Here is a 26,313-nt window from a genome sequence, read left to right as displayed (position 1 = left end):
CATTTTAAATTACACCCATACAACAAAACTGTAGTGCATCAGTTACACAATACTCATTTTCCTAAACATGTTGAATATTGGCAGTGGTTGATTTAGCAAATGAAAAAAGTACACATTTTTGATGTAACATTTTTTCAGATTAAGTGTGGTTTCATTTATTGGGTCATGTCAACAGCTAGAACAATTGATTTTGGTTTATGAATAATCCTCACAAGATCTTAAAATAACTATTACATGACAAAAATATAGAGTTTGGTGTGCTTTATCACATAAGCAGCTAATCATGGAGATATTGTATCATGCTGATGAATTTGCCAGGCAGAATCTTCATCTCGCTCTTAATAAAATTTATGAAAAACTTGAATATTTCTTGAACATATAATATTCACAATATTGTAACATTATATTGGTGTGATCCTTCACCATTACATTGCCCAATCCCTCACCACTGACCAAACATAAATAATTAAATATTTTTAATGGGATTTAGAACTATCATCATATCAATTCTAGTAATCTTCCACCTGTATAAAATTGAAGACTTATTTGGAGGGGTCCACTTCATGAGTGATTTGGAGTTAAAGGAAGCAGTCACTAATTTCTGAATAAATTAATGGTAGACAAGTACCAAAAGCGTATACAAATATGATTTGTAATTTCATGAATAATTACATGGAAAAATAACTTAAGAAAGATTAAATTTTCTGTTCAAAAAATGTTGGTTACTTTGTTACTGTAAACTAGGATTGGTCAGATTTTTGACCATTCAATATTTAAATGTTATTTTATCATTATCGTACTCATAAAAAGTATAGATAAAGATTAATAGCAATAAAAAAATTAATGAAAACTTCATTAATATTTTTTATGCAGTTGTGGTAGTTGTATAATTCTATAATCTTATAGAGTTCATATTTTAACTTTAAGATACAAACCTTAACACTTTTAAAACAAATAAATCCAAATTTTATAAATACTATATTTTTAATAATTTACTTCTGCTAATGTTCTACCCTAGTATCAATTGATATTTCTACTCACATTTTAAGTATCTCAGACATGTTATGTCTATTTATTCTTGGAAAGGCATGAAGGATGGGGACTTTAGAGTTGATTTATTTTAAGAAATGTTTTTGGTGTAAGGTATATTTTATTTAGATTTGTTAACACTTAAGACATTAATTTTCACTTAGAATTCATTGTTCAGATCCTGTCAAAGTTCTGAGGTAGATTTGAATCTCTCCCAACAGCCTAAATTCACTGTATCTGGGAAGTCACTGTATCCCTAAAGTTAACAAAAAATATGAGTTAGGATATATGTTTAGAACATACAGTATTTTCATTAGGATTGTTGGCAACAGTTTTTTTACATCACACACTGACTAAAAGACAGTTGTGCTAAAATGGCTGACACAAGTAGTTACAGTGTCGAGGAGCAGTTAGTGACAGGTGTATGAGTTCATCAACAACAACGTACAAATCAAACAATAAAGCTAGTTAGTAATATGTTTCAGCAACGCTTAATAAGGTACTACCATGAAAAAAACAATGTTGGCTTGGGAAAAACATAGGCCACAGAGTGTACGAAAGTTAATGTGGTTAGAAGCATGTGCTGCTGTTGCAGTTTCAGTTTAACAATCCCCAATGAAATCAACTTGTAAACGGTCAGTTGAACATCATATACTACGGATGACAATGCAAAACCATATGTAAAAGGACTTGAAAATTTGTCCATTTCATCCATTGTTAATCAATGAACAATCAGATGCAGACATGGAATAATATGCTGCATCCTGATGGGCTTTATTAGAAAAATTTCTCGCTGCAGTGCTCTGTAGAAAGGTGCAGAAAGGTTTTACTGATGAATGTCCTTTTACTGATAGAATAATCTATCGCAATTCGCATGGCAGAAATGTGTTTTTTTGGGCGAAAGAAAATCCTTATTATGCAACAGAGTTGGAAAGAAATCCACCATAGTTGGAAAGGAATTGAAAAGCTTGTGTATCCTTATGATGAGTGCCTCAGTTTAAATGGCGACTATGTAGAAAAATAGTTTAAGATTGTCCTTACAAATGTATATAATAAAATTTCTTTTTTTTTATTTGGTTTTATATTCCAGAACGTAAGTTACTTTTTGGACAGCCGTCGTATATTTACAAAATCAACATTCAGTTGTAATTAGTGTTAAAATTATATTATATAAATGTGACATGAAATTCTAGAAAAATAAGTTTTAAATCCTCTAATACCTTGATACCTTGATAGAGTATCAAGGTCATTTTATGATCATCATTTATTGTACACTCTAATGTAAACAGATTCTGACTTAATGATAAACAATATAGTATGTATTCTGATAATACATACAAAGGGATCCATCTAGCCACTTACAAGAACAAAGTCGATTATGTAAATCGACTTAAACTCTAATGTTTTACTCTAATGTAAACAGATTCTGACTTAATGATAAACAATATAGTATGTATACTGATAATACATACAAAGGGATCCATCTAGCCATTTACAAGAACAAAGTCGATTATACTGTAGGATTTCTGTGTACAGTAATAAAACTAACACATAAACATACATTACAATAATTTAAGGATATTAAATAAAATACATCATCAGATTAAGAGACATTTTTAGAATTTTTATTTATTTGTAATATGAGATATACTGATATCTAATAATTTACATACTTTTGTGAGTAGCTAATTATGTACATTTCACGTTTATGTGAATAAACTAAAGTTACTGTAACTATACAAATTTATTTATTTTTTTATTTTGTGTACCGGGTTTCGTTTAAATTTTATGTTCTTAGATTGATTTAAGATCATTTTTTATTTTTTTGTTCTATAAAATAAGCAATCATTATTCAAGGAGTTATAAGAATTATGAATAAAACTGTTAAAGTGAAATTTTAACAGATGGCTGTTCTGTATTTTCTTACTAAAACCATACAATTTCTTAAAACAAATGGCCACTTATGAATTTTTTTTCTGTAATAATTTAAAAAAAATTATGTGTTTTTATAATATTATTATAGAGTTTCTCTGAGAAAGCTGCCATCAAACTGTTGCAGTAATATCCACTAATTTGTAATCAATAATAGTAAATAATTGTTTTTTTTTTTTATAGTAGTGAAATTCTTGTATTTCTCCTCTTATTTATAGTGTTTATGTTTATATAGAATCAATCCCTTAGAAATGTATTTATTGCTATAAACATTTTAATTTTTATTATTTACAAATTATTTTTATTATATATTGCTTACTAAACACTTGTTTAGCATTCCTAAACCACTTTCGATAGAAAAGAAGTAAATTTTTACTTCTGACTGTATATTGCATCTTAGCTCATCATAAAATATTACTTAAAAACATCATAAAAAAAAATTAATTAAAAAAACTGATTACTAAAACTTGATGTAAATCTATCTTCACTTAGTGTGAGGTACCTGAAGAGCAGTCCAAGCATTAGTCCTTGGGCTGAAAACCAGTGTTCCATACTGACAAACCTTTCAGTCTTTTACCTGAGTTTATAGTTGTTTGCATGCCTGCTCATACTTAAGAAAACTCTAATAGATTGTTTTTATTAAAAAAAAAAACAATTAGAAGGTTCCACTGGAAAGCTAACATTTTAATTCGATAGATTAATTAATTAAGGAAAATAATTCCTGATTGAATTGAGAATCATATCCTTCCCAAAAATATGCTCAAGAAGTGATAAAGAAAAATGGGCAGTAGTGTTTATTATTTGAAAGAATAAATAAGGTCGAGTAGCTAACACAGAAGGTGAAAATTATTTAAGAACTTACAAGAAGAATTTTACCATATGAAAAGAATCTCATAGTCATAAATCTTTTGACTCTTACAGAGAACATCTAAAAAATAAGGCGCAACAATTCTACTACTGCGTAGAAACTTCTGCAAATCTTACAATGTTGTTTAACACACAGTTCCCTCTAGTGTTTGAATGTAGCTTGATCATAAACTAATATTTCTATTACATCTACTAGATAAAGCTTTATTAAGGAAATATAACAGCTGGCATTGCAGTAAAATGGCTTGAATTACTATTGATATGGAAAATGCGGCTCCATACCATTCTTATGTAAGCTTCTACTCCTGTCAATAAAAATGATATAAATATAATATGTGTTAAGTGCTGACCATGGAATAAACTGATTTTTTTCAGGGTTAAAATATTATAAATCTAGTTCTCATCCAATTATACTACACTAAAAATCTAAAAATTACTTGAAAATAAACTTTACTATAGAATTTTTAGTGTTGTTATACAGTCAGTATAATTGCTAATTACATAGCAGTAATAAATTAATTATTGATCCATTTCTTTTTAATTTTTAATATAGTTTCCTATTGCAGTGTTTGATTTAATAATCTATCAATTTTCATTTCAATAGTGTACATGGGTGTTCAACAATAACACATTAAAAAATTAATTTTTACATCTTTTTCACATACATAAAAAACTAACAGTTATCTAAAGAAACTCTTTATTGCTTAATTGTAGTGTATTATATATATTTTAATGAACTGTTTGACTTTTAAAGAAAAAAGATATGTATACTTTCATGCTTTAAAAAAATATTTCTAATTAATATTAAAAATAAAATATATTTGTATATTTAATAAATTATTTTTTAAAAATGTAAAAAAAAAAATAACACTATAATACTTAATGTAAAAACTTATTGACTATATCACATTGAATTATATCATTTCAAAATTATGCTATAAGTATAAAAATAAAACATAATCATAAAAAAAATTATATATATCTTTTAAAATTTTGTTAAATGTCTTTAAATTGAGTATACTGAGTTCGCTCTTTCTAAGCAAACGAGTTATAAATGAAGTATGATTTGCCATTAATGTAAAGTTAATCTTTTAAAACTTTGTATAGTATTTTTTTCATAAAGAGTAAACAAAATAAAAAAAAATTTAAAAGGTATATTTATACATTACAGAAAGACTGATTAAGATTGAATAAATTTCACTCTAATTAAAATTGTATACATTTGCAATGTTAGCTATATATTTATGCAGGATTTTTTGTTTTATTATTTTCATGCATATAATTTATCTGTTTTATTTCATTTTTTTTATTTTTTATTGAATAAGTTTTTTATTTAATACTACATATATAACATGTTTTATAATGAACCATTAAAAAGTTTTTTCTTGGCCATTTTTATAATTACTACACTAATTCTAATGATAATAATATTAATAAAGTAATGTCATTTCATTCATTTTATACATTCATTTGTATAAATAACATTTATACAAAAACTGATCAATGATTATGTGGCCTTTGTAATGTACTCGCCCCACTTGAATTATGATGTTTTATTTCTTCGGCGAGTCCATCTAAATCGACATAACCGCCTCCATGTTCTGAATCCCCAAGCAATTGCCCTAGTTCATGTTTCAGTTCTGCAAATGTGGGTCGTTTTGCTGGCTCAGAATTCCAACACCTTTGTATTACTCTGAAAAATTCTTGGTGACAATGACTTGGCCGGTCTAAACGATATCCTTCTCTCACTCTACGCATCACCTCTCTCGCACCCATATTAGCATATGGAGTTGATCCTTAAAATACAATTATTAATTATACATTAAGTTCACATACTGTACTCACTAAACTAAATAGTTTCTTAATTATAGAACTGAAACTAAAGAAAACCTAATATTAGTATTTTTATAATCCTTTTTCTTTAACAACAAAAATTTGGGTTAACTTATATCTCAACCCAGGACCAAGTCTCAGAGAAGACTGAAAACTAGTTTGATATACCCTATAAATTTTCAATTTCCACCATCTACCTTTTTTTGTTACCTTTGTTTCTTCAAAAAATTAATTCTTGTTGAACGTACTAGATTCTCTGACTTAAGAATGTCAGAACTGATGCATCCTTTGTATCTAGTAGGGGGGCAGCTTACAAATTGATTTTAAAGTTGTTTCTGTCCAGTGGTCAAACAGTAACCAAACAGTTAGCCATTCGAACAGACACAGACCTAATATTTCCATAGTTAATAACAATTAACTAAATTAGATATAGGCAATTAAATAAAAATACAAGTATATTATAATAAATTGAATGATGTGAAAACCAGATTTATGCTTTATGCGTTCAGGTTATAGTTATCCTCTCATGAGAACAAACATCATAACCTCTGAGAGGAAATTCCAAAAATTAAAGGTTGAATGGAAGAACACCAGACTAAGGTGTATGGTGAAATGTTGATGTGAAATGAATAAACATATGTTCATAAATTTTAAGTATTTATTCTTACTGTTCCATGCAAATCAAAAGAAGTTAAATTTTTCACATATAATATTGTCTTACAAGCCATTTTTAAGGAATTTAGTTTTAGATGTGATTTTACATATTTTTGAAAAAAAAATAGTACTGGGATGTCATTCACACATGAATTATAAAATATCATTACTAATATTAATACTAAATTGATTGATTTATTAGTGCTCACTATAATGATCTTATTTTTCTAAAAGTATGTGAGTGATGAGTAGCATAAACAAAAGGAATATTTATTGCTATTTATGTAAGAAACCATTTAATAGTACAAAATTTAACAAAACTTAGTTTTCTTCACTTTCCTTCAATCAAATTTACTCCTTCCTTCTAATGAATGAAACAGATATTCCAAATTTACTTTGACCTACCTCCTTCATGATATTTTATATCTTAGTATAGTATTGTTTTTAACATGAATGTAGTTTGCAGTGAATATTTAATGTTTTATAAATACCTCTTCTAATGTTCTCTGACCAGCTAACAGAATTATTTTTATTTTATTTATCTATAAATTTTGGTGTAAGTTTACTGTTACCAAACGGTGATGTTGTTTGTGTAGAGTGCAGTTGTTAATTTACATTACTAGATAATTAAGATTTTTGTTTTTTATAAATTTACCAGCATAATTATCTTTATATATCTTTGTAGGCATAAATGCCTACATAAAGTGATATATTGGTAGAGAAGAAATCAACAATCTCTACAAAAATCCAAGCTAGTCTGATAAGAAAGTAAATGAAATAGCTGCAGAATATAAATTATTATGTTATTCATCTTATAGGTATGATAAAAAACAATAACAAACAATAACAAATATTTAAAAAAATAAGAAATGCTACATGAAAGCTATTGAAAAAAACTTTTCAAAGTTTCGTATCAGAAAAAAAACAAATTTCTGCAGAACAGTTTTTAAAAGATTTTTTCTAAGTTAAAAAAGAGAAAAGAGTTTTAAAAAAGAGAAAGAGTGTTAAAAGATTATTATATAACTTAATCATTACTGTAAAGACATTATCAATATTTCATATGTTAAAGCTGTAAAAATTTAAAACTGAGGAATCAATTTGTCGTCAAATGGAAGTTAGTTTAATTGATGCAGAAAATGAGTCAGATTAAATTTGATTAAAATACTGGATGTAATTGAAATTGTAGATGTCTAATCTACAACTTAGAACTTCTCATTAGCTAAAGTAATTGAGAAAGATGAATTATTCAACTTGTTTGATATTCATTTAGAAAGAAATAGGTCTCAAAAGAAAATATATTTCACTGTGACAAACATAGCCACTTTAAAGGAAAGAATGCATTGTTTTAAGACTGAAAGATTGCATAAATGTGGATTTATGCGGCATTGATCAATACAAAATCAGATTATTCAATCTATACTTTATTTAATTTCACATAAAAAAATACTCTCAGGGAAGTAATCCTATAGCTGATTCTGCAAGAATGTGGCTCTGTGTTGCTAAGAACTTGATTTACAATTACCAGATTACCAACCACTGACTAGGAACCAATTATATGCTTATGTAAAAATATATTTTACATACTTCATTTTTAACTGAAGTAAATTAGTGGGATATTTTTGTCATTAACCTATTGCAGAAGCACATATCAGTTATGAGATTTGTAAGTCCCTCATGATTTTATGTTTAGATATTTGAAATGGAGCATTAATCATGAGGTAACACTAAATGTATAACAAACTAGTTGTAAGTTGGTTTATTTTACTACTATCAAATATATAATATGTTAGAATCAAATATTCTCTTTCTTTCTTTTAGTATATACATAATATTTCATTTACCTAGAGTGACTATTTCCCACATGAGAATTCCAAAACTCCAGACATCAGTCTTATGTGTAAAAAGGCTGAAATGTAAAGATTCTGGAGCCATCCATCGAATTGGTAAAGCACCCTAAAAAGAACGCAAAAAAAAAACAAATGAACTTAATTCAAATGAAATGACAAATAGATATGTTTTTTTTTATTTTTACATTGTTCATTTATTTTTCACAGATCATGAATTGTTAATCAATACTTACCTAAGTAAAATATTTTACTTTTTGAATCCCCTTACATCTTTAAAAGCATATAGAAGTTTAGTTAAAATATTTACAGAATTAGTTATCAAGCCAATTTGTAGCAAACAAGTTAAGTTGATACCTACACCCCCAGAGTACAAATTGCTTAACTTCTGAGGCAGTGAAAATTCATATGAATCTCTAGAACAATTGTGTGATAGTTCAAAGAATTTGTCTTGTGCTTATAGCCAAGTGAATGTTTACAGCTAATATTTTTTCATTGAGAATGACATAAATGGTTTCATGCTCTTAGATAAAAAACCATTTATATATAAAAAATTTTTTAATTCAACACTTAGACATGGATGAATTTTCTATTTCAACTAGACAGAGATCATCATTATTACATAAAAATGTGAGAGTTCCTTGATAAATGTTTCCCAGGTTAGTTGGTCAAGTACCCATCAGTATGACATCCTCATTCTCTAGATTTGACAGAATCCAATTTATTTATGAGTGGTTTTATTAGAATCAGTGTTGCTGAACTCAAAAAATCATTCATTACTATCGTTGAAGTTAGTGACAACAGAAGTCACTAATTTTTTTATTGCCTCTAGATTGAGTTCAGCAAGAAATTGATCTTTTTTCAAAAGATGAGATGATGGCAATATCATCAATGGTGCTTATACCAAACCTATGTGATTTTTATGAAAAAACTTGTTATTTTTTATTCTAAAACGAAACTCAACTGAATGTTTAAGTATTCTAAATGTATTTCTATTAGTCTTCAATGTTAAAAGTTATTTTTAATAACCCTGAATTACAAAAAGAAAGTTGAATATTAAATTTACAATTCAGAATATACTTTGAAAATGACTAAGATACTGAAAACAGCATATGTCATCATATCACCATATTATGGAATATCAATATTTTAGAGCCAGATCTAAAATTTCTTGAAACATCTTTCATTTTTTACAACCTTTTTTACCTATGTTGTTTATTTGTTTGTTATAATGGCATTAACTTTATATTTTAAATCTCTTTGTAATCAATTAATACAAAATAGTTATAGTTCTGATGAAGTGATGACTAAGTTTAGTTACCTTGCTTTGTCTTTGTTCATATATCTGACCAGTATCTCTAACATTTCTTGACATACCAAAATCAGCTATTTTACACAGCTTATTATGATCAACTAGTACATTTCTTGCTGCCAGATCTCGATGAATTATCTGTGAAAAAGGAAGTAATAATTAAATTTTTGATTGTAATAATAATATTTTTATAACAACCAGTTACTATAAATATATTTTTTTTAACAACACATTTTTCTCTGAATTATCTATAGTAATTATTATGCTGCACTACAAAAATAAAATTAAACAATTTGATGCATTACTTAGAGATAATATTTTTTAACTTAATAATTGGATAAATAAAAAAAAATATTAAATATATACTAATAGCAGTACTATCATTAAATTTGAAATGTAGTTTATATTTATCTGTTCTTGGCAGGTTGTAACCTGCTTTGATAAATAATCATCTATTCTAATTAATCAAAGTGTTCATTCTAATCTAATGAATAATCTATCAGTATCAGGTTTTCCAATACCCATCTCTTTCTTCTCTGATATACATTTTTTAGATGGTTATTTCTTTACTATCTTTATTTAAAATATTTAAAAATTTTAGCCCTGCTTACAAAAATTATTTTTTAACTAATTCCCTACGTATTTCAGGAATATGTAGTAAACTTGTATCCATACTTCTTGTTTTAGATAAATTATTTATTTACATTCATCACAACTGTTAAATAATAGTATTAATAATTAATAAATGTAAAGTTTTTTTTAAGGTGATATATTATATTATTTTTTTAATGCTTCCATATGATGGATAAAGTAATTGTAATCCATGATTTTATTATTTTCTTCAGTACGAGTTCTACATAGGCAAAAGTAGTTTTATATGTACTCGCTTAACATAATATTCTATTTTAGAGCTGTGAGATTTTTTTTGTTCGTTTAACCTCCGGGACAACTGTTATGTATTGCTTCAAAGGATGAGATGAATGATTTGCAGCATGTGTGAAAATGCCGTGCCTGACAGGGATTCGAACCCGGGACCTTCGGATGAAAGGACGAGATCATACCACTTGTGCCATGGAGGCCGGCTTTTAAAGCTGTGATTGGATTAGGGCATCATAACTGATATGTTATGCTTGGTTACAATATAGTATCAATTAAAAAAAATTTTTTTTACATAAATTTTATGTGATAATAAGCTGTTTCCTTAATTTAAGAATATGAAGTTTCCAATTTAAATCTCTGTTCTTATTTTATATAAATAGATTATATATAGATTTATATATATATATATATATATATATATATAAATTTAAAAAAATTGAAAAAATCTATCAGATGAATGAGTCATTTTTTAATAACTCTCATCTCAATGCTTCTTTCTGAATGATTCGGAAACCTTGTATCTCAAACTTGTGATGTTATTGTCTTACTAATGTTTTTACATGACTGCCCATAAAGGAGTGTAATGAATTTAGGGTGTATATATATGTATGTGTTCCACCTTAGCAGCTCCACAGCTGAACTGATTGTCATCCACATGCTCTTTAATTAACCTATATTAAAGAAAGATGTTTGTCAACAATGTATTTTTCGGTAGTTGTGTTTTTTAATTTTTAATATTTTTATCCCTTATTAGATAAATTTTTTTATAATCCTAATAATGAGAATATTCAGTATTTTGTACTAACCTATTATTTCAATCGGCTTATTAAAAAATTTGAATGACTATTCATCATTTCAAACACATCTTATTAAGATTGAAATATTACCATCAGTTAGTTTCTAACTTCAGTAATAATCAATCAGGATATTTGTTAAAACTAAGTACAACTTACAGCATAATTTTTCAAAATAAAATATATAAGTTTTTATACTTTTAAAAACTGTAAATTCTTTCTAAGTATGTAAAGCATGTAGTTTTGTACACATAGAAAAATATATTTCTAAAAATCACTTTGAAACTAATGTGCCATTCTTTCATCTGTATTGAATGAATAGGTGCAGAACAGAATGATCAGTACTTTAATAATTTTAATAAAATTTTGACTTTGTTATCAAATTATATAAAATTTTGAAATCCTAGTCAATAAATGATTGTTTTTTTAAATTAGATAGTTCATGTGACATACATATGGGATTTTCATGAACAGCAGTAGGCTTTCAATAAAAATACATGATCATAATTATTTTATGAAATTATAGATCAATTCATACAGTATTTACTATAAATATATATATTGTTTTTTCAAAAATTTTTTCCATTGTATCGAATATTATAATTTAATTAATTATAAATTCAAAACCACCAGATACAGTACATTAAAAATAAGAGACATTACTGTAGATGCTATAATAAATGTAGCACTTTAAAAGATTTACTTAATCATCAGCAGTTAAAATTAGAAATTACATATAAAAAATTTCAGCATACACTGTCTTATTAAATAACATTAAAACCTCTTTCTCATAGCAAGGCATGAAGTAAAGTAACAATTCTTACTGAAATATTAGACTAAACAACAATTTTACCAATTTATATAATATAATAAACCATCATCATATACTTCGTTTGTTTGTCTATTAATTTATATTTACATTTAAATTTATTAATAAAATATTTTCCCCGAATATCAATTTTCCTATTATTGTTATTTATTTCTATTATATGCAAATTATTATGTATATCAGTAATTATATGTTTAAGTAATTTTTCATCTTATTTGTAAATGGTAAAACCACTTTATTTTAAAATTATCCTTAAAGGTTATTTTTAAGAGCTTTGTATATAGATAATAATCTAAGGGTGTTCTAGCAGACAACTTTATTAAAGTTATTTTATACAGTTAGTATTTTTTATTGAAAAACATCTCTAGGCGAGACCAAAAATACATAAAAGAATCAATTTAATAAAATTTTAACTGTGCATTAATAAACAGAATCTATGTAAAGAAAAAAAATATATAAACAAATTTTATGCATTGATGTTTTCATATGATTTTATTTTTGCCTTGATCTTTTTCAGCGAGTAAATGAACTTTTATCTATTAAAAATCTGAAATGAGTTTCTTGAATTGTTTGTCATTAAGTGCAATCTAAAATTTAATATTATAAGTAATGTCAAAACATATTTTGCGGATGGATGTACACACCAACATGTTCAACATTTACAATGAAGATATAAGAAATTTATTACAAGAAAGAGAAGAAATATGTATAGAAGGAATGAAAAATAAGGTATATAAGGATTGCTGATGATATGCTAACTCTAGCTGAGTGTAAACATGCCCTTCAAAGGTCGTTAACAGCCATGAAACAGCATGGAATGAAAATGAATATAGGAAAACTAATGTAATGAAGTAAACAATAAAGAAGATTTAGTGGTAATGACAAATAAACAAAGAATAGAAAAAAAATTATAGATATTTGGGGACTATGGTAATAGAGAACTAGCAGAGCACAATGGAAATAAAAGGAAAGGTAATGAGGCAAAGAAAGCCTTCTGTAAGAAGAGAAAATTACTGTGTAGTAAATGGACTTAAGGGCTAAAGAAGGTTAGCAAAATGCTATGTATGGAGTGTCTTGTTATGTGGAAGTTAACCATGGACAAGGAGGAAGAGGAACTGGATTGAGGGTTTTGAGATATGGATATGGAGAAGGATGGAGAAAGTAAGATGAGTGGAAAAAGTGAAAAAAAAAATTAAAGAACAGGATTGAAGAAGAAAGAGCATTTATATGGGAAATAGATAAAAGAAAAAAGGAAACTGGTTAGTACATGTGGTTAGAGAAAGTGGAATTTTGACACTGCATTGGAAGAATCAGTAGAAGAAGAAAGGAAGTGAGAAGGGGATAAAGAAGAATGCTTGTGACAGAAATGGATAGAGTAAGGGGTGGCATACGGGATCTCCCGCCAGGCAGAACACCAGATGATGAGGATGTTCATATTTGTTTTGTGTTTTCATCTATCATCATTAATTGGATTGTTTTTTTTTTATACCTCTGGGACCACTATTAGATATTGCTTCAGAGGATAAGATAAATGATGATTTATGTAGCATATGAAAATGCCATGTTTGACTGGGAATCAAACCAGGGACCTCTGGATAAAAGGCTAAGATGCTACCAATTGTGCCACAGAGGCCATCTTCATAGGGAGTTTGTGATCAGCAAATATCTACTAATTACTTTGAAAAACAAGTCAGCCATGGACAGTTTTCATGCACTACAAAATTTCCATTCCATATTTCACTGCATGACCATCCAGCTCATGTGGTGAATTATTGTAAAAAATGAAAAAACCCATTTCAAATTTAGTAGAGAAGGTTTTCCTCTACTTGACAGCCTCAGTGGTTCAGTTAGTAACATCTCTGACTGTTATACTAGAGGTCTAAGGTTCAATTCTCAGCTAGGGTCTAGATTCTTATAATAAGATAGAACTACCTACCAAGATCTTTCCATAAAAAAAATCATACCCTAAACTAAAAGAACCTCCATTGCCTGGACTCTAAATGTAACAAATATTGCAGTGGGTAGTTTTACTTTTTCTACATTGAATATATTCTTGTATAATAAATAAGAAAAGGAAGATCACTGTATGTAATGAAAACAGGCAAAATCAGTATCTAGGTAGACCTAAACCAGTACTTGCTGTATTGCATTGTTGACATTAGCTTACCCGAAGAAAAAATAAAGAAAATCATAAACAATTTGGTCCTCCCAATTTAGGGATTTGATTGATGTACCTACTCATCATTGTAAATCTACACTTTTGCAAAAGATCTTGCAGCTCAACCTTGGATTAGGAAAGAAAATGTCAGTTGTAGATTAGGTTAAGAGAATGATTGAAAAACTTGACTTATTTTTTTTTTATTTACCATATAACTCATTGTAAATGTAATTTATAATCCATGTTGATGGATTATTGATTTCATAAATACAGAGGGGGTACAAAAAATGTACTCACTGTTTGCTAGTCCATATCTTGTGACAAATTTGACTTGACGTGACAATTTTTGACACTGAGAGAGGGTTATGATATGTGTTCAAAATGACCACCAGCAGCTTCTACACAATGCCCATTGTGCAGAACTGTACACTGAACTATGGCTGTTAGTGCATCTGGCGTAATGTCAGCATATGATTTTATGATTTTTTCATGTAGCTCATTGATTGATGCTGGTTTTTTTTTATGCACGTCATTCTTGATGGTTCCCCAAAGGTAGAAGTCTAGAGGTGTCAAATCAGGAGACCAAGTAGAGTACTCAACAGCACCTCTTTGACCCACCCACCGTCTGGGTAGAGTTTTATTTAGGTACAACCTGACATCTTGATAGTAGTGAGTTAGGGCTTTGTTTTATTGCATATAAAAAAGTTCATCACCATACAGGTTTTGGATGGCAGGCAAAATCCTTGTCTGAAGCATATCAACTTCAAGATAAGCTTCACCAGTTATGATACCCCCGAAGAAGAAGGGACCAATCAAACTATGCACTGATAGATCACACCACATATCAACCCCTAGTAGATTCACTGCTCTGTCCACAAGAGCATGAGGATTTTCAGGAGCCCAGTAGACACTGTGGTGATTCACAGTACCGTTAAGTTTGAATTGCGCCTCGTTAGTCCACACAAACTTCCCTGTAAATTCCTCATCCTTGCCAACCATGTGCTAAAACTATTTACAGAACTTCATCCTTTGATCTGGGTCATTCTTATTGATCACATATATAGCAGTCTTGGAATATACACTTTCCACTTTGCACTCTTCAGAATGCATCTTACACTTGCCAACTCACTCCACTTTAGTGTGCTCCCTGGTTCACTGATTTTTGCAGTGATTGGGTCAAACATTGCAACACCGCAGCACTGAATACTGAACTCATGGCTGTTCATGGTCGGCCGGATCTTTCCTTGTGCACATCTTTAAACTCTCTCTGCAACTACCATTTACCTTATGAATGTTCTTGTACTTCCAGTACCACTTCAGTACAGCCTTGCGTTCAACAAATGATAAGCGAACCTCAGCCATTGTTGCTACTCGACTGTCTTCTGCTGCACTGAAGACAGACTTTCAGCAGACTTGCTCTGCCACCACTAACCAACTGCGCATGCACGGCATAAATTGCCAGTTCCACCTACCATGACAAATTTAATACCTTACACGACACTACACATTAGATTAGTGAATTTAAGTCTTTTTGTTTAGATATTATTTATTACAAACTGTGAGTTCATTTTTTGGACTCCTTGTACATTTATAATATCAGTAGATGACAGAATGTTACCTTTGTTGTTTTCCAAATATTAATTATACTAATACAAAATAAAATATTAGTTTTAAAGTAAGTTATAATTTTCTGTTACCCCTTTTGTAGTAAGGTAATCCATTCCTCTAGCTACACAGTAAGCAAATACAGTTAGATCTCTGGATGTCAACGCATCTGTTGATTCAGAAAAATTATAATAATGAGCACGTGTTCTGTGATCCCTTAGAAATGCCAGCAGTTTTCCATACATCACATATTCCATGATTAATAAATATGGCTCTGTAAAACAAAAAAATTAACAGAAAACATGAATTAAATTTTTATTATAAATTATTAACTTTTTCGTGAATAAAATGCAGTAAAAAATTAAACTAATTGTAATTAAGTTTTAGTTACAAAATGCAAAATATATTTATGTGAACTATGATTTTTTTCTATTTTAACTATCACAGTGAATCAAAATTTAACAAAAAATATTTTTTTAAATATTCGAGTGCCATTATTTGTATGCTAAGTTTAACAATTGATTGTGAAGACCTTGATCTACTTTTTTTAACCATCAGTTTCTTTATATTGTAGTCCCAAATTTCTTTTATGTATATTCTATGAATGCTAATAATTTTGTCGTTTAATCTTTTCAATGTTATTGTTTTTAAAATAAAAAGTCTTCTTTTACTAAATTACTTAAATAGAATTATCTCTACTTATGAAAATTTCTTTACTATACATTTTCTCTTTCCTAAAAACCCATTTTGATTAGCTTTGAAAACTCTTTTTCCCTTGATCCATAGATGTGGGCAAGCCTATGAACTACCCAGAATCAGTGAGATCCTGTCTGCGAATAAATCATTGTTCTATCTTCCCCATTTTATACCATTTATTTATTTTTCCAGGGGAGATACCCTTACACTTTGTTATACCAGCTTTGTCTGTCGCACCATCTTCTAGTAGTCATTAGACAGTTACTTTTTTATTAAGTCTCAGTATTAATAACTGTGCCTATGGAATTTTTCAGCCACTTTTTATTCTCTCTAGCAGTTGCTCATAAACCGAGGCTAGTGGCTGAAGTGCTACGTGCAAAAAACCCAAACTATGCAAAAACTCCTTCTATTCCTAAAACCTAGACAAAATCTCATAATCTAGTGTTTAATTTGAGTACAAATATAATTTATCTGTGATACTATTGTTTCCATCATTTCTTCTAAAAATTAAATTAAACTACAAAACTTTTCACTTTTTACCATAAACATATATTTAATTGGGGTGTGAACCTCATCAAAATGTAAATGTAATTTAAAATCATTTCTTGTTTTGTTTCACCCTATATACCTCTCAACAGTCTCTTTTTGTGTGCTTTTGTTTGCCATTGTCATTCATTCATTTTATGTTCCACCCTCAGCATACACTGTTTTAATTTTGTGTAGGGTCTAATTTTCCACATGTGTGACTGTAATATAGTAAGAATATACTTGTAACATAAACCAATTTTTTTCTTGAATTATACCTCATTTTTATTATTATTCTTTTTGTGTTTTTTTATCATTTATACAGTTGTTAAAAAAAAAAAAAAAAAAAAATTATTTAAAGCAATTTTTGTGTGTATATGAGTTAAAATTGGGATTTTGTTGATAGATATTTCTGTTTACACTTTTGTATTTCATATCCTGATATTCATACAACTTAGAGAAAAGTCTTTTAAAAAATGTATTATTATCACATTTATTTCTATACAAATAAAAAGGATAAATTTCTAAAATATATGAAATATTTTAGTCCAAAATGGAAAAGATATAATAAAAAATTTACTTTCAATTTTTTATGAATTCTTTTGAAAACAAGTTAATAAAAAAATACTCATTTTCTTGTTTCATTCTAAATGTTGAGTGCAAAATTGGTATAAAAATTTGTTATCTTTTGCAATTTTCTACATAAATTTAAGTTTGTTTAAGAAGTCTTAGAAGAAATGTAATTAGAAATCAAAATTAACTTAAAAACATGTTTAGTCCTTGTAAAATCAAAATAAGTAAATTTTATAAAAATGTTTAAATTGATATTTATAATAGGAATCATGATGACCCACATATATGTATGGGTATTAAAAAACTATGGTTACATTAGGTAAAAAATTTTCCCACAAAACTGAAAATAAGTAACTGAAAATTAGAATATTTCATTGTATTTTTATTATTTAAAAAAAAAAGTATTATTAAAATACTCATTCATCTTACATTCTGTAATATGCAGTATTATACAATTTATAATTTTTTGTATTTACTACTGCAAAAATTATATGTAAAACATTGGTAATATATTAATTGATGTTAATAATAATTCTGTACTTACCTTTTTCAGTACAGCATCCCAGTAAAGTAACCACATTTGGATGAGCACCAAGTTCTTGCATTATACCTAGTTCTCTTAACAGATCTTCTCGTTCTCTGTTCGATGCACCTTCCTTAACAGTCTTAACAGCAACTAAACGTGTTAAACCTTCATGTCCGCTAATGTCATCCGCTTCTGCTTTCCATACCTACATAAACATAATTCATTTTTAATACAGTTATGTTTTATTAATTGTGTCATAGTAAGGAAAGTAACATGTTTTACAGCAATGTTTAGCAATATGGAGTTAGATTTTTACCTTCTTGAATTTAAACATCTTTATCAAATTTATTTATTATTGAATGGATTATTTTTACCACAGAGATATGTTAAATTTTCTATAACCAATGATTAACAAACATTAAATATTTAAAATTAACATAGCATATTTATTAACATCCAAGAGAAATAAAAACAAAATTTGGAAAAAGTAGTCATGAAAAAATTGAAATATCTAGGCGAAGTAATCCAGAAAAATGAACTAGACAAAATCTGTTTAGAAAATTGGGAAAATAACGTAGAAATGACTTTCCAACTAACCAAAAATCTTTACAATAAAAAATCAATTTCTTACAAGGCGAAATTCAGAATTACATCACGGTTATAAAACCTAAAAAGTCAGTACATGGCAGAAACTTTAATATTAAATAATCAAAGAAGACTAGAGAATATTTTGAAAAAGGAAAAGAAAATTCTAAGGAAAATATTAGGGTCAAAATGTGAAAATAATAAAATAAAATGTATTAAAATCAAACAATTTATAGAAAATTTGAAAACATAATTGAAACAATTAAAAAACAGAAAATAATGTTTTAAAGGGTCATTTAAATAGAAGTAATAAAGAAAGATTGACAAGAAAGATTTTCAACTTGTTTGACAATCTCAAAAATAACAGTTGGCTCCTACAGAGAGAAAGGATCTCCAAGAGATCATAATAAGAGAAGAATAAATTATAGTCAAGTAAATTTTCAAGAAAAAACTACATGAGTTTAAAAAAGTCGCTCAAGATAGAATAGGAAATAACATAACAACAGGAGAATTTCAGAACACAGAGAAAGATTAAGAAAAATTATGATTAAAAGATGGCAGAATATTAAAGTCTGAAAGGAAAAATAAAGTTTGATTTCATGGTCCAGCATTGGCCAATTTAAAAAACACTATTTACTAACAAAACACAGAATATATATATAATTCTCAAATATAATATCAAAGGGATTTCTAACCACTTAATTATAGCACCATTATTAATAACAGTGTTACCTGTAGTATGTTGATGAAGGAGCTGGGTAATAGCTCTAAAAATAGGTATAATATCTCAAATACTGGATATAATTGTTCTTGAAAATTTTTACATATTTACGAAGAGAACAATTTTTATAGCAATAATACTTTTTGTGGTAATTGTTCATATTTTAAATTCTTTACATTTCATCTGTTAATTTAGTCACCTCTTTGATTCTCCTTACTGATTTTTTTTTTTTTAAATAAAAGAATAATGTAAAGAAAATGTAAAATGATGTTCATAGACCACAGGTAATGTCAGTAACATACATCTTACTGTAGTTTAGGTTCCACATTTCTTTATGTGCTGCCATGTAAAATAGATTTCTTAGTACTAGATTACATTATACCAGAATATTTCTTCTTAGCTTAGTTTGATTATATTTGATTTGAGTATTACCTATCACACCATTTTTGAACTGTTCTATTAATTATTCTTTAAAAAAAACTCCAGAGTGAAATTAGGTAAGTTTTATTAATTTCAAATTTTATAATTTCTTTCAGTATTTTTTTTAATGTTTTTTACAAATTTTTGAATAACATATTAATGCAGTTAGTAGCTTGGTGTAATAATATATTAAGGCCAGTAGATTATAAGGGAAAAATTTAGACTGTCATTGTAAAATTCTTCATGTTGATTAATGTCTCAAATTATCTATTATTATTAAATATAATAGAAGATTCTGTTCACAAAACAAACATGAATGTATTTAGCACATTCAAATAATGAAAGCTTAAATGAATAATCATTATTATTATAATCTTTAATGAATGCATGATAGTGCACTGAAGGCCTGTAGCTTTCATCACATTACTTGATAAAAGACCTTTCAATAACAAACAATAATTGTGATATGATTTATTGATTAAATAATACTTACATGATTATAAAGAAGATTCACTTTCACATTTTTTTGTTGAAATAAAAATGATTGAAAATCATTTTAAAAATAAAAGGAAAGAAACAATTTATAAATAAGTTGTCAATGACCTATTTATTTTACTTTACAAAAATCCCATTTATAGATTACTCTGTGAATGTGTGTGTATTGTAAATTATAATTTTATATAGATTAAAAAATCATCTGAGAAGTATCAAAAATGTAAAGAAGATTTTCTTACCTTAGCAGTATATTCTTATTCCCATAAAAATATATTTTTGGAGGTAGCTCCATTTCTCTCATAAAAAATATTACACTTTAAAAAAAAATGAATTAAAATAAAAACTCATGTCTAAAATACATGTACCCTTTTGCCAAGTAACTATTTTAAACTTTTATATTTTTACTCATATAATTTAAAAATATTTATGAAAGAAGTGCCTCTACAAATCCGTTTTTCAGTATGATGTAAGAATGTCATTAAGTAAGAAATTATCTCTCTTAAATTGTTTGTTAAAATAAATTCATTAATTTTATAATGTATATGTATTTTTTCTCATAACCGTAATGGCTGTAAGTTATCTAAATTATGTTAAAGTCATTACTGAAAAATATATATTCATTCTCTAGATTAATAAGCATTTTGTGGCAGACTTGATAAGGGATGTGAAGGAATGAAGTAATTTTTGATTGCATTCTTTACTGAGCTGAATGTATAGATGCAAATGTCAGTCTTACAATTTATGGTTGATGACAATGTATGTTTAAAAGTTGTTTTAATCAATTTATGATTATTTTTATCACTATAAGAATAACAAAGTTTATTTTTGCAACAAGATGAGAAAGGGATTTAGAAAGAAACAGTTTTTAAGAAATATTTACTTATTAACTGAATACATAGTTTATATAAAAATGATAGTGTTGTATAATGATCTCATTAAGAAGTATAGTTGAAAAAGGATATAAAATAAATTTTTTTTGTTATAAATTTTCAAGGTCAAATTTAAGTTGGGGTACTCACACATAGGACCAGTGGGTTATATCTTCAAAAAAAATATATAAAGGCAGAAAAATTCTGCAACTATTCTCTCCACACAGCTTCTTGATCAGTTGGTGTCAAGTTTGATTCTCAGTAAGAATCTGGTAACTTTTCACTTGCCATTCCATCTATCTCATTTTTTCATTAAAATAAATTATTTCATGTTTTAAGTTGTAATAATAAAAATAAAAAAGTTAAATCTGTTTTTAAATTGTATGAAAACATTTCTAGATTAAACATTTTTGCACATATCAGAAATCACAAATTGTCATCCTTTTTTAAAATTTGAATTTAAAGATAATTAAAGAAATTTATTACTACTTTATTGTAAAATAATATTTTTAAAAAATACTCACCTGACCAAAATTTCCTTGTCCTAACACTGTTTGAAGCCGTAGTTTATCTCTAGGAAATTCCCATCTGGTAGATGTTACTGGTATAGGAGGTAATGGAGTTTTCTCCACTTCCCATCCCTGTAAATAAAGAGTTTTTAATTTAAAAAATTAATTTGAATAGAAATGTTGTTTTTTAATAAAACAATATTTATACCAAGCATACAACAATAATTGTAAGTTTAAAATAAAGATATGGTGAATTTGAAGTAGTACAACGTTGAGTTAAGTAGCTTTCTAAATATTTCTATAAGATAACGTGTATTTTCTCACAAGTGCCCAAAGTGACTTTCTAAGAGACACCTTGACTCTTGGATCTCCAACAAACTTTCATTAGCCAAAATACTTCGACACCTGTAACAAAAACAGTTGACGCCACCTGTCTTCTAGAAACCAAATTTTGAAAATGGCAAATGACGCATTAATTTGACACTTTAATACTTGGATAAAAAGAAAACAAGAAAATGTTTTTGATGTGATGACAAAAATGAAATTCAACAGAAAAAAGTGTTTATGACTCAGAAACTTTTGTAAACCGTCTTAGGATTAATGAAAGACATTTCTGCATACTTTTTGCTGGCAGCCCAGTGGTGATATGTATTTTTTATCAGTGTTATGCTGATATGATATGTTTGTGATAAGAACTCGCTGTCAATAGATATCAGGTGTTATATAGCAGTTTTTTTGTTCAAGAACAAAATCAAATGGATTTTTGATTACCTGTTATTTGTAAATGAGAATACCAGTAAGTAATAATTTTTTTTTATACTCGTATTACAATTTTATTTAAAGTAAATAAAATCTTGATGAAAGGAATCTAATCTGAATAACAACTCTGAATTTATATTCAAAGTGATTTCAGATTTCACGGCAATTTTTCGGGAAATGATTCTACAGCCAAAAATAAGAAAAACTTTCATATAAAAATAGATCAGAAAACGGTTCGTTAGCGAGTTTCGGCTCGCGAAACATTTAATCCTGCTTTCTGTTCCCTCTGTGAAATTAAACAGTACTAAAATTCTTGTAGTACAAATCGAGAGGTAAATTTGGTGCTTTTTTAAGAATTTTGATCTAAGAAATTGAATAAAAGTGGTCCTAGACCTCTATCTCACTTAGGTTTTAAGGAAATCGGAATAGAACAAAAAAATGTTTTATCGGAAAATACACACAATTTTTTAGATTCGGAATAAAATAACTTTGCTAATTTACTAATAAACAAATAAAAATCTCTAGTCAACTTTGTAGATAATTTAATTCTGAAAAAATTGATATAAATAACGTTTATTAAAATTAAACACAAATTTGAGTTCAACTTTAATAAAAAACAAAACACAAAGGATCGGAAATGTGATACGATTTTAAATAAAACAATATACACACAAATACTAAATATTATAAAAATAAATTTGAAAGACTTGCTAAAACACATTAAAAGTTTTTATTTTTTCACATATTAGTAGTAACAGCTACAGCTAATCAAAAATTAAGTTTAATGTCTAGCATTTGAATATTCATTTGAGCGGTGTTAATCATATTGTTCGGTTAATTACCAGAAATCTATTTTCATTTGGAGAATTGACGGACATGTTAATTTATGGTAAAGTAAATAAAAATAGATTGGATTCTGTACGCGAATACCGGGAAAATTATCCAGATCGAAGATTACCGGTTCGTAAAACATTTGAGGCTTTGGAAAGACGAGTTCAAATAACAGGTGTACTGAAACCACAACGATTCGATGCTGGTCGTGAACGTTTTGTGAGAAATGCCAAAGCTGAAGAAGCATTATTGAATGCGGTATAAGTATCTACCACCTCAAGCAACAAAAGGTTGTCACATCGCTTTCATATTTCCAAATCGTGTGTGTGGCGAACGACGGGAGCAACAAGTATACCCATTACAACACATGTACAAGAGTTGTTACCGGCTAACGATCTCCTACGTAATATTCTAATTACAGATGAATCTTGTTTTACCAAAAATGGCATTGTAAATTATCAAAACACTCATAATTCGGCAGAAGAAAATTCCCATGAGACTCTTACAAGTCATTTCCAACGCACTTTTTCGTTTAATATTGGATGTGGTCTTGGTGACAATCTCATAGGCCCTTTTTCTCATCGCCAACGGTCATGAAAATAATGGAAAAAGGTCACACAAACATATCTCCTAAAATGCTTCGTTGCGAGTTACAGCCGGTAAAAGATTTCGCTCGGATTTTAACTCCCCCAGTGAAATGAAGTCGTACTGAAATTTTTAAGACGTTAATTAATGAGAAAAATTTGTGATTACTTAAGGTTTTTGACCTTAAAAATTAAATTAAAGGTCCAGAACTGTATGTGTGTAGTTCTTGAAAAATCTTAGGTGTTTTTATTATTATTTTTTAGTTATTCTGGGCGTCCTTAAGTTGTTCTACGACATCCATAATGCGAACAGTTAATTCCTCAGAAGAATGTATTTTTGTTTTGTATACAATATATTTCATCCATCCCTAAACGCAAAAATCTAAAGGTGTTAGATCAGGCGATCTTAGTGGCCAGAAATGTGGACCTCCACGATCTATCCATTTCTCAGGGAAATGACGATTTAAGTTAGTGAAAACGGCACAAGAAAAGTGGGGAGGCGCGCCGTAGTACTGGAAGTATACTTGCAGTACTTATATTACTACATTATAGGCACGGTCTTTTCCCAAATGTGGAAAAGACCGTGGCTTGCGTGGCGCTTCTTGTACACCTCCAAATAAATTTGTAACAAAAAATTTATTTCAGGGAATGGTGCCTTTAGGGAGAGATTGGCTCGATTCGGCCTAGTTGACTCGGGGGCTTATGTCCGTATTGTGGGGTGATTATGATGGCTTCATGTATTTATGTATGTAGAAGGTATAAGCTTAGACGATTGGAGGTTATCTGTTAGCTCGACGAAATTCGGTCGAGCTTAGATTTAAAGAGAAATTGGAAAAATCAGGCCGAATGGACGATTGTTGAGGAGTATATGAAGTATTTGATTCTTGAGAGGATGGCTGAGTGAATTAGGATTAATGGATAGATTGTGACCCGGGTGACGTTTAGGTACTCTATCCGCCAAGATAGGCGTCTTGGCTACCTAGATTGTGTGTGTGAATTTATGCGTGTGTTTATTATTGTTATGTTAAACTCGTATATTGTGTTGATCTGCAATCTGGGATGGGGGTCTTCTCGGTCTTATTCTCGGGGCAGTCGGATCAGAGGTTAGTTACTTTGTGTTTGATGTACACAAATTCGCGATGTTGCGAAAAACATATTTTATGTGGTGTGTTGTTATGATTAATTTGGTTTTACAAGCTCAAGTTTATAACTTCGAATCAGTTCAGTTACTCGGGAATATTGTGTATTTAGATTTATTAATAATGTGGCTCCTTCGGTTAGATTAGGTCAGGATTCGCGCTTCCGCGGGGGCGGTTAATGTAGTGGTATGAGGACATTTGGTGTAGGACTATGTAATTAGCTAAGGCTTGACACGAAAACGACAGTATAGGTTTTTGTTCTCACCGATGGAAATGTCTGTCGAGGCATTTACATCGGTGACATCCTGACAAGAGGCCAAACTGATGACTGAGAGATATAATCAGGTTTGAGGGTCTGGAAGATGACCTCCGGTAAACCCCCATTAGGCCTATCGAAAGGGGTGGTGTGGCGACCGGGTTCGTCACAAGGCGGGTCGTCCCCTATGGGTCAGGACACCCAAAATGAATACCATATTAGTGTATTCCTCCGTTGTAAATAAGTACGGCATTACTTCAATGCCAAACCGACACGTTCAAACTAAAATTGACAGAAAACCTTCACTGACATCACAATTCAAAATACCCGATATACTTAATTTACCTTACAGAATGATTTAAACACTAACACAGTATTGCGTATTGTGGATCAGGTGTTATTATTTTATTGCCAACTTTGAAATAATTTTTTTCAAATAATTTATTGCGTTCCTGTCGTTAATAAAAAAAATTATCTAAGTAATTTTTATTTATTTATTTTTATTTTACAATTTTGTGTAATTTGCATTTTTTTTTTTTAATAGTAAATTTTGTTTTTACAAAATGTTCATATCACCAAAAAAGAATTTTTTTTTTTTTTTTACATTAAATACGTATTAAATCATTTTCTGACAAATGTAGTAATATAATGCTTCAAACTAAAATTCAAATTTTCTAACCTTTATTTGTTTTATTCAACTTATCTTACACCATTTTGATCAGAATTAAAATTTCTATAAGGTTTCTTAAACGTTTTTGTGTTTATTACCCGTTTAAAAGTTACTGTAGTGAAACAAAAATACAGGAGTTTTACCCAATTTATTGGTTTTCATCCCAAATTTCTCAAAAACTTCTCTAGATACGGTTCTGCAACCTATTTTATTAGATTTTCAGGTCGAAAAACATAAGAAATCATTGACTTTGTTTCTTAATTAACATTTAAAAAATTTCAGTACGATCTAATGAGATCTTACTGAAATTTTCAGTACCCCAGTGACATGTCACTGGGGTAGCTGAAATCCGAGCAAAATCTTTCACTAGCCGTAACTCGCAAACGAAGCATTTTAGGAAATATGTTTATATAAAATTT

At 28.5% G+C, this 26,313-nt stretch overlaps 1 protein-coding gene across 1 annotated transcript in view; it reads right to left on the bottom strand.

The window, feature by feature from the left end:
- Positions 1-5,050: 5,050 nt before the first annotated feature.
- The window catches only part of LOC142331744 (uncharacterized), a 542,969-nt gene continuing 521,706 nt past the window's right edge, over positions 5,051-26,313 (bottom strand). Inside the window, exons 4-9 of the mRNA XM_075377800.1 lie at positions 21,671-21,787; positions 18,075-18,261; positions 15,829-16,010; positions 9,481-9,609; positions 8,157-8,268; positions 5,051-5,624 (exon numbers count right to left, since the gene is read on the bottom strand). Of these exons, the coding sequence (XP_075233915.1) occupies positions 5,329-5,624; positions 8,157-8,268; positions 9,481-9,609; positions 15,829-16,010; positions 18,075-18,261; positions 21,671-21,787 (1,023 nt within the window). The 3' untranslated portion in view covers positions 5,051-5,328. The remainder of the gene's footprint in view (positions 5,625-8,156; positions 8,269-9,480; positions 9,610-15,828; positions 16,011-18,074; positions 18,262-21,670; positions 21,788-26,313) is intronic.

This window comes from Lycorma delicatula, chromosome 10 (assembly GCF_047948215.1).
Source record: "Lycorma delicatula isolate Av1 chromosome 10, ASM4794821v1, whole genome shotgun sequence".
Taxonomy (NCBI): domain Eukaryota; kingdom Metazoa; phylum Arthropoda; class Insecta; order Hemiptera; family Fulgoridae; genus Lycorma; species Lycorma delicatula.
This window is presented reverse-complemented; position numbering and strand designations above follow the sequence as displayed.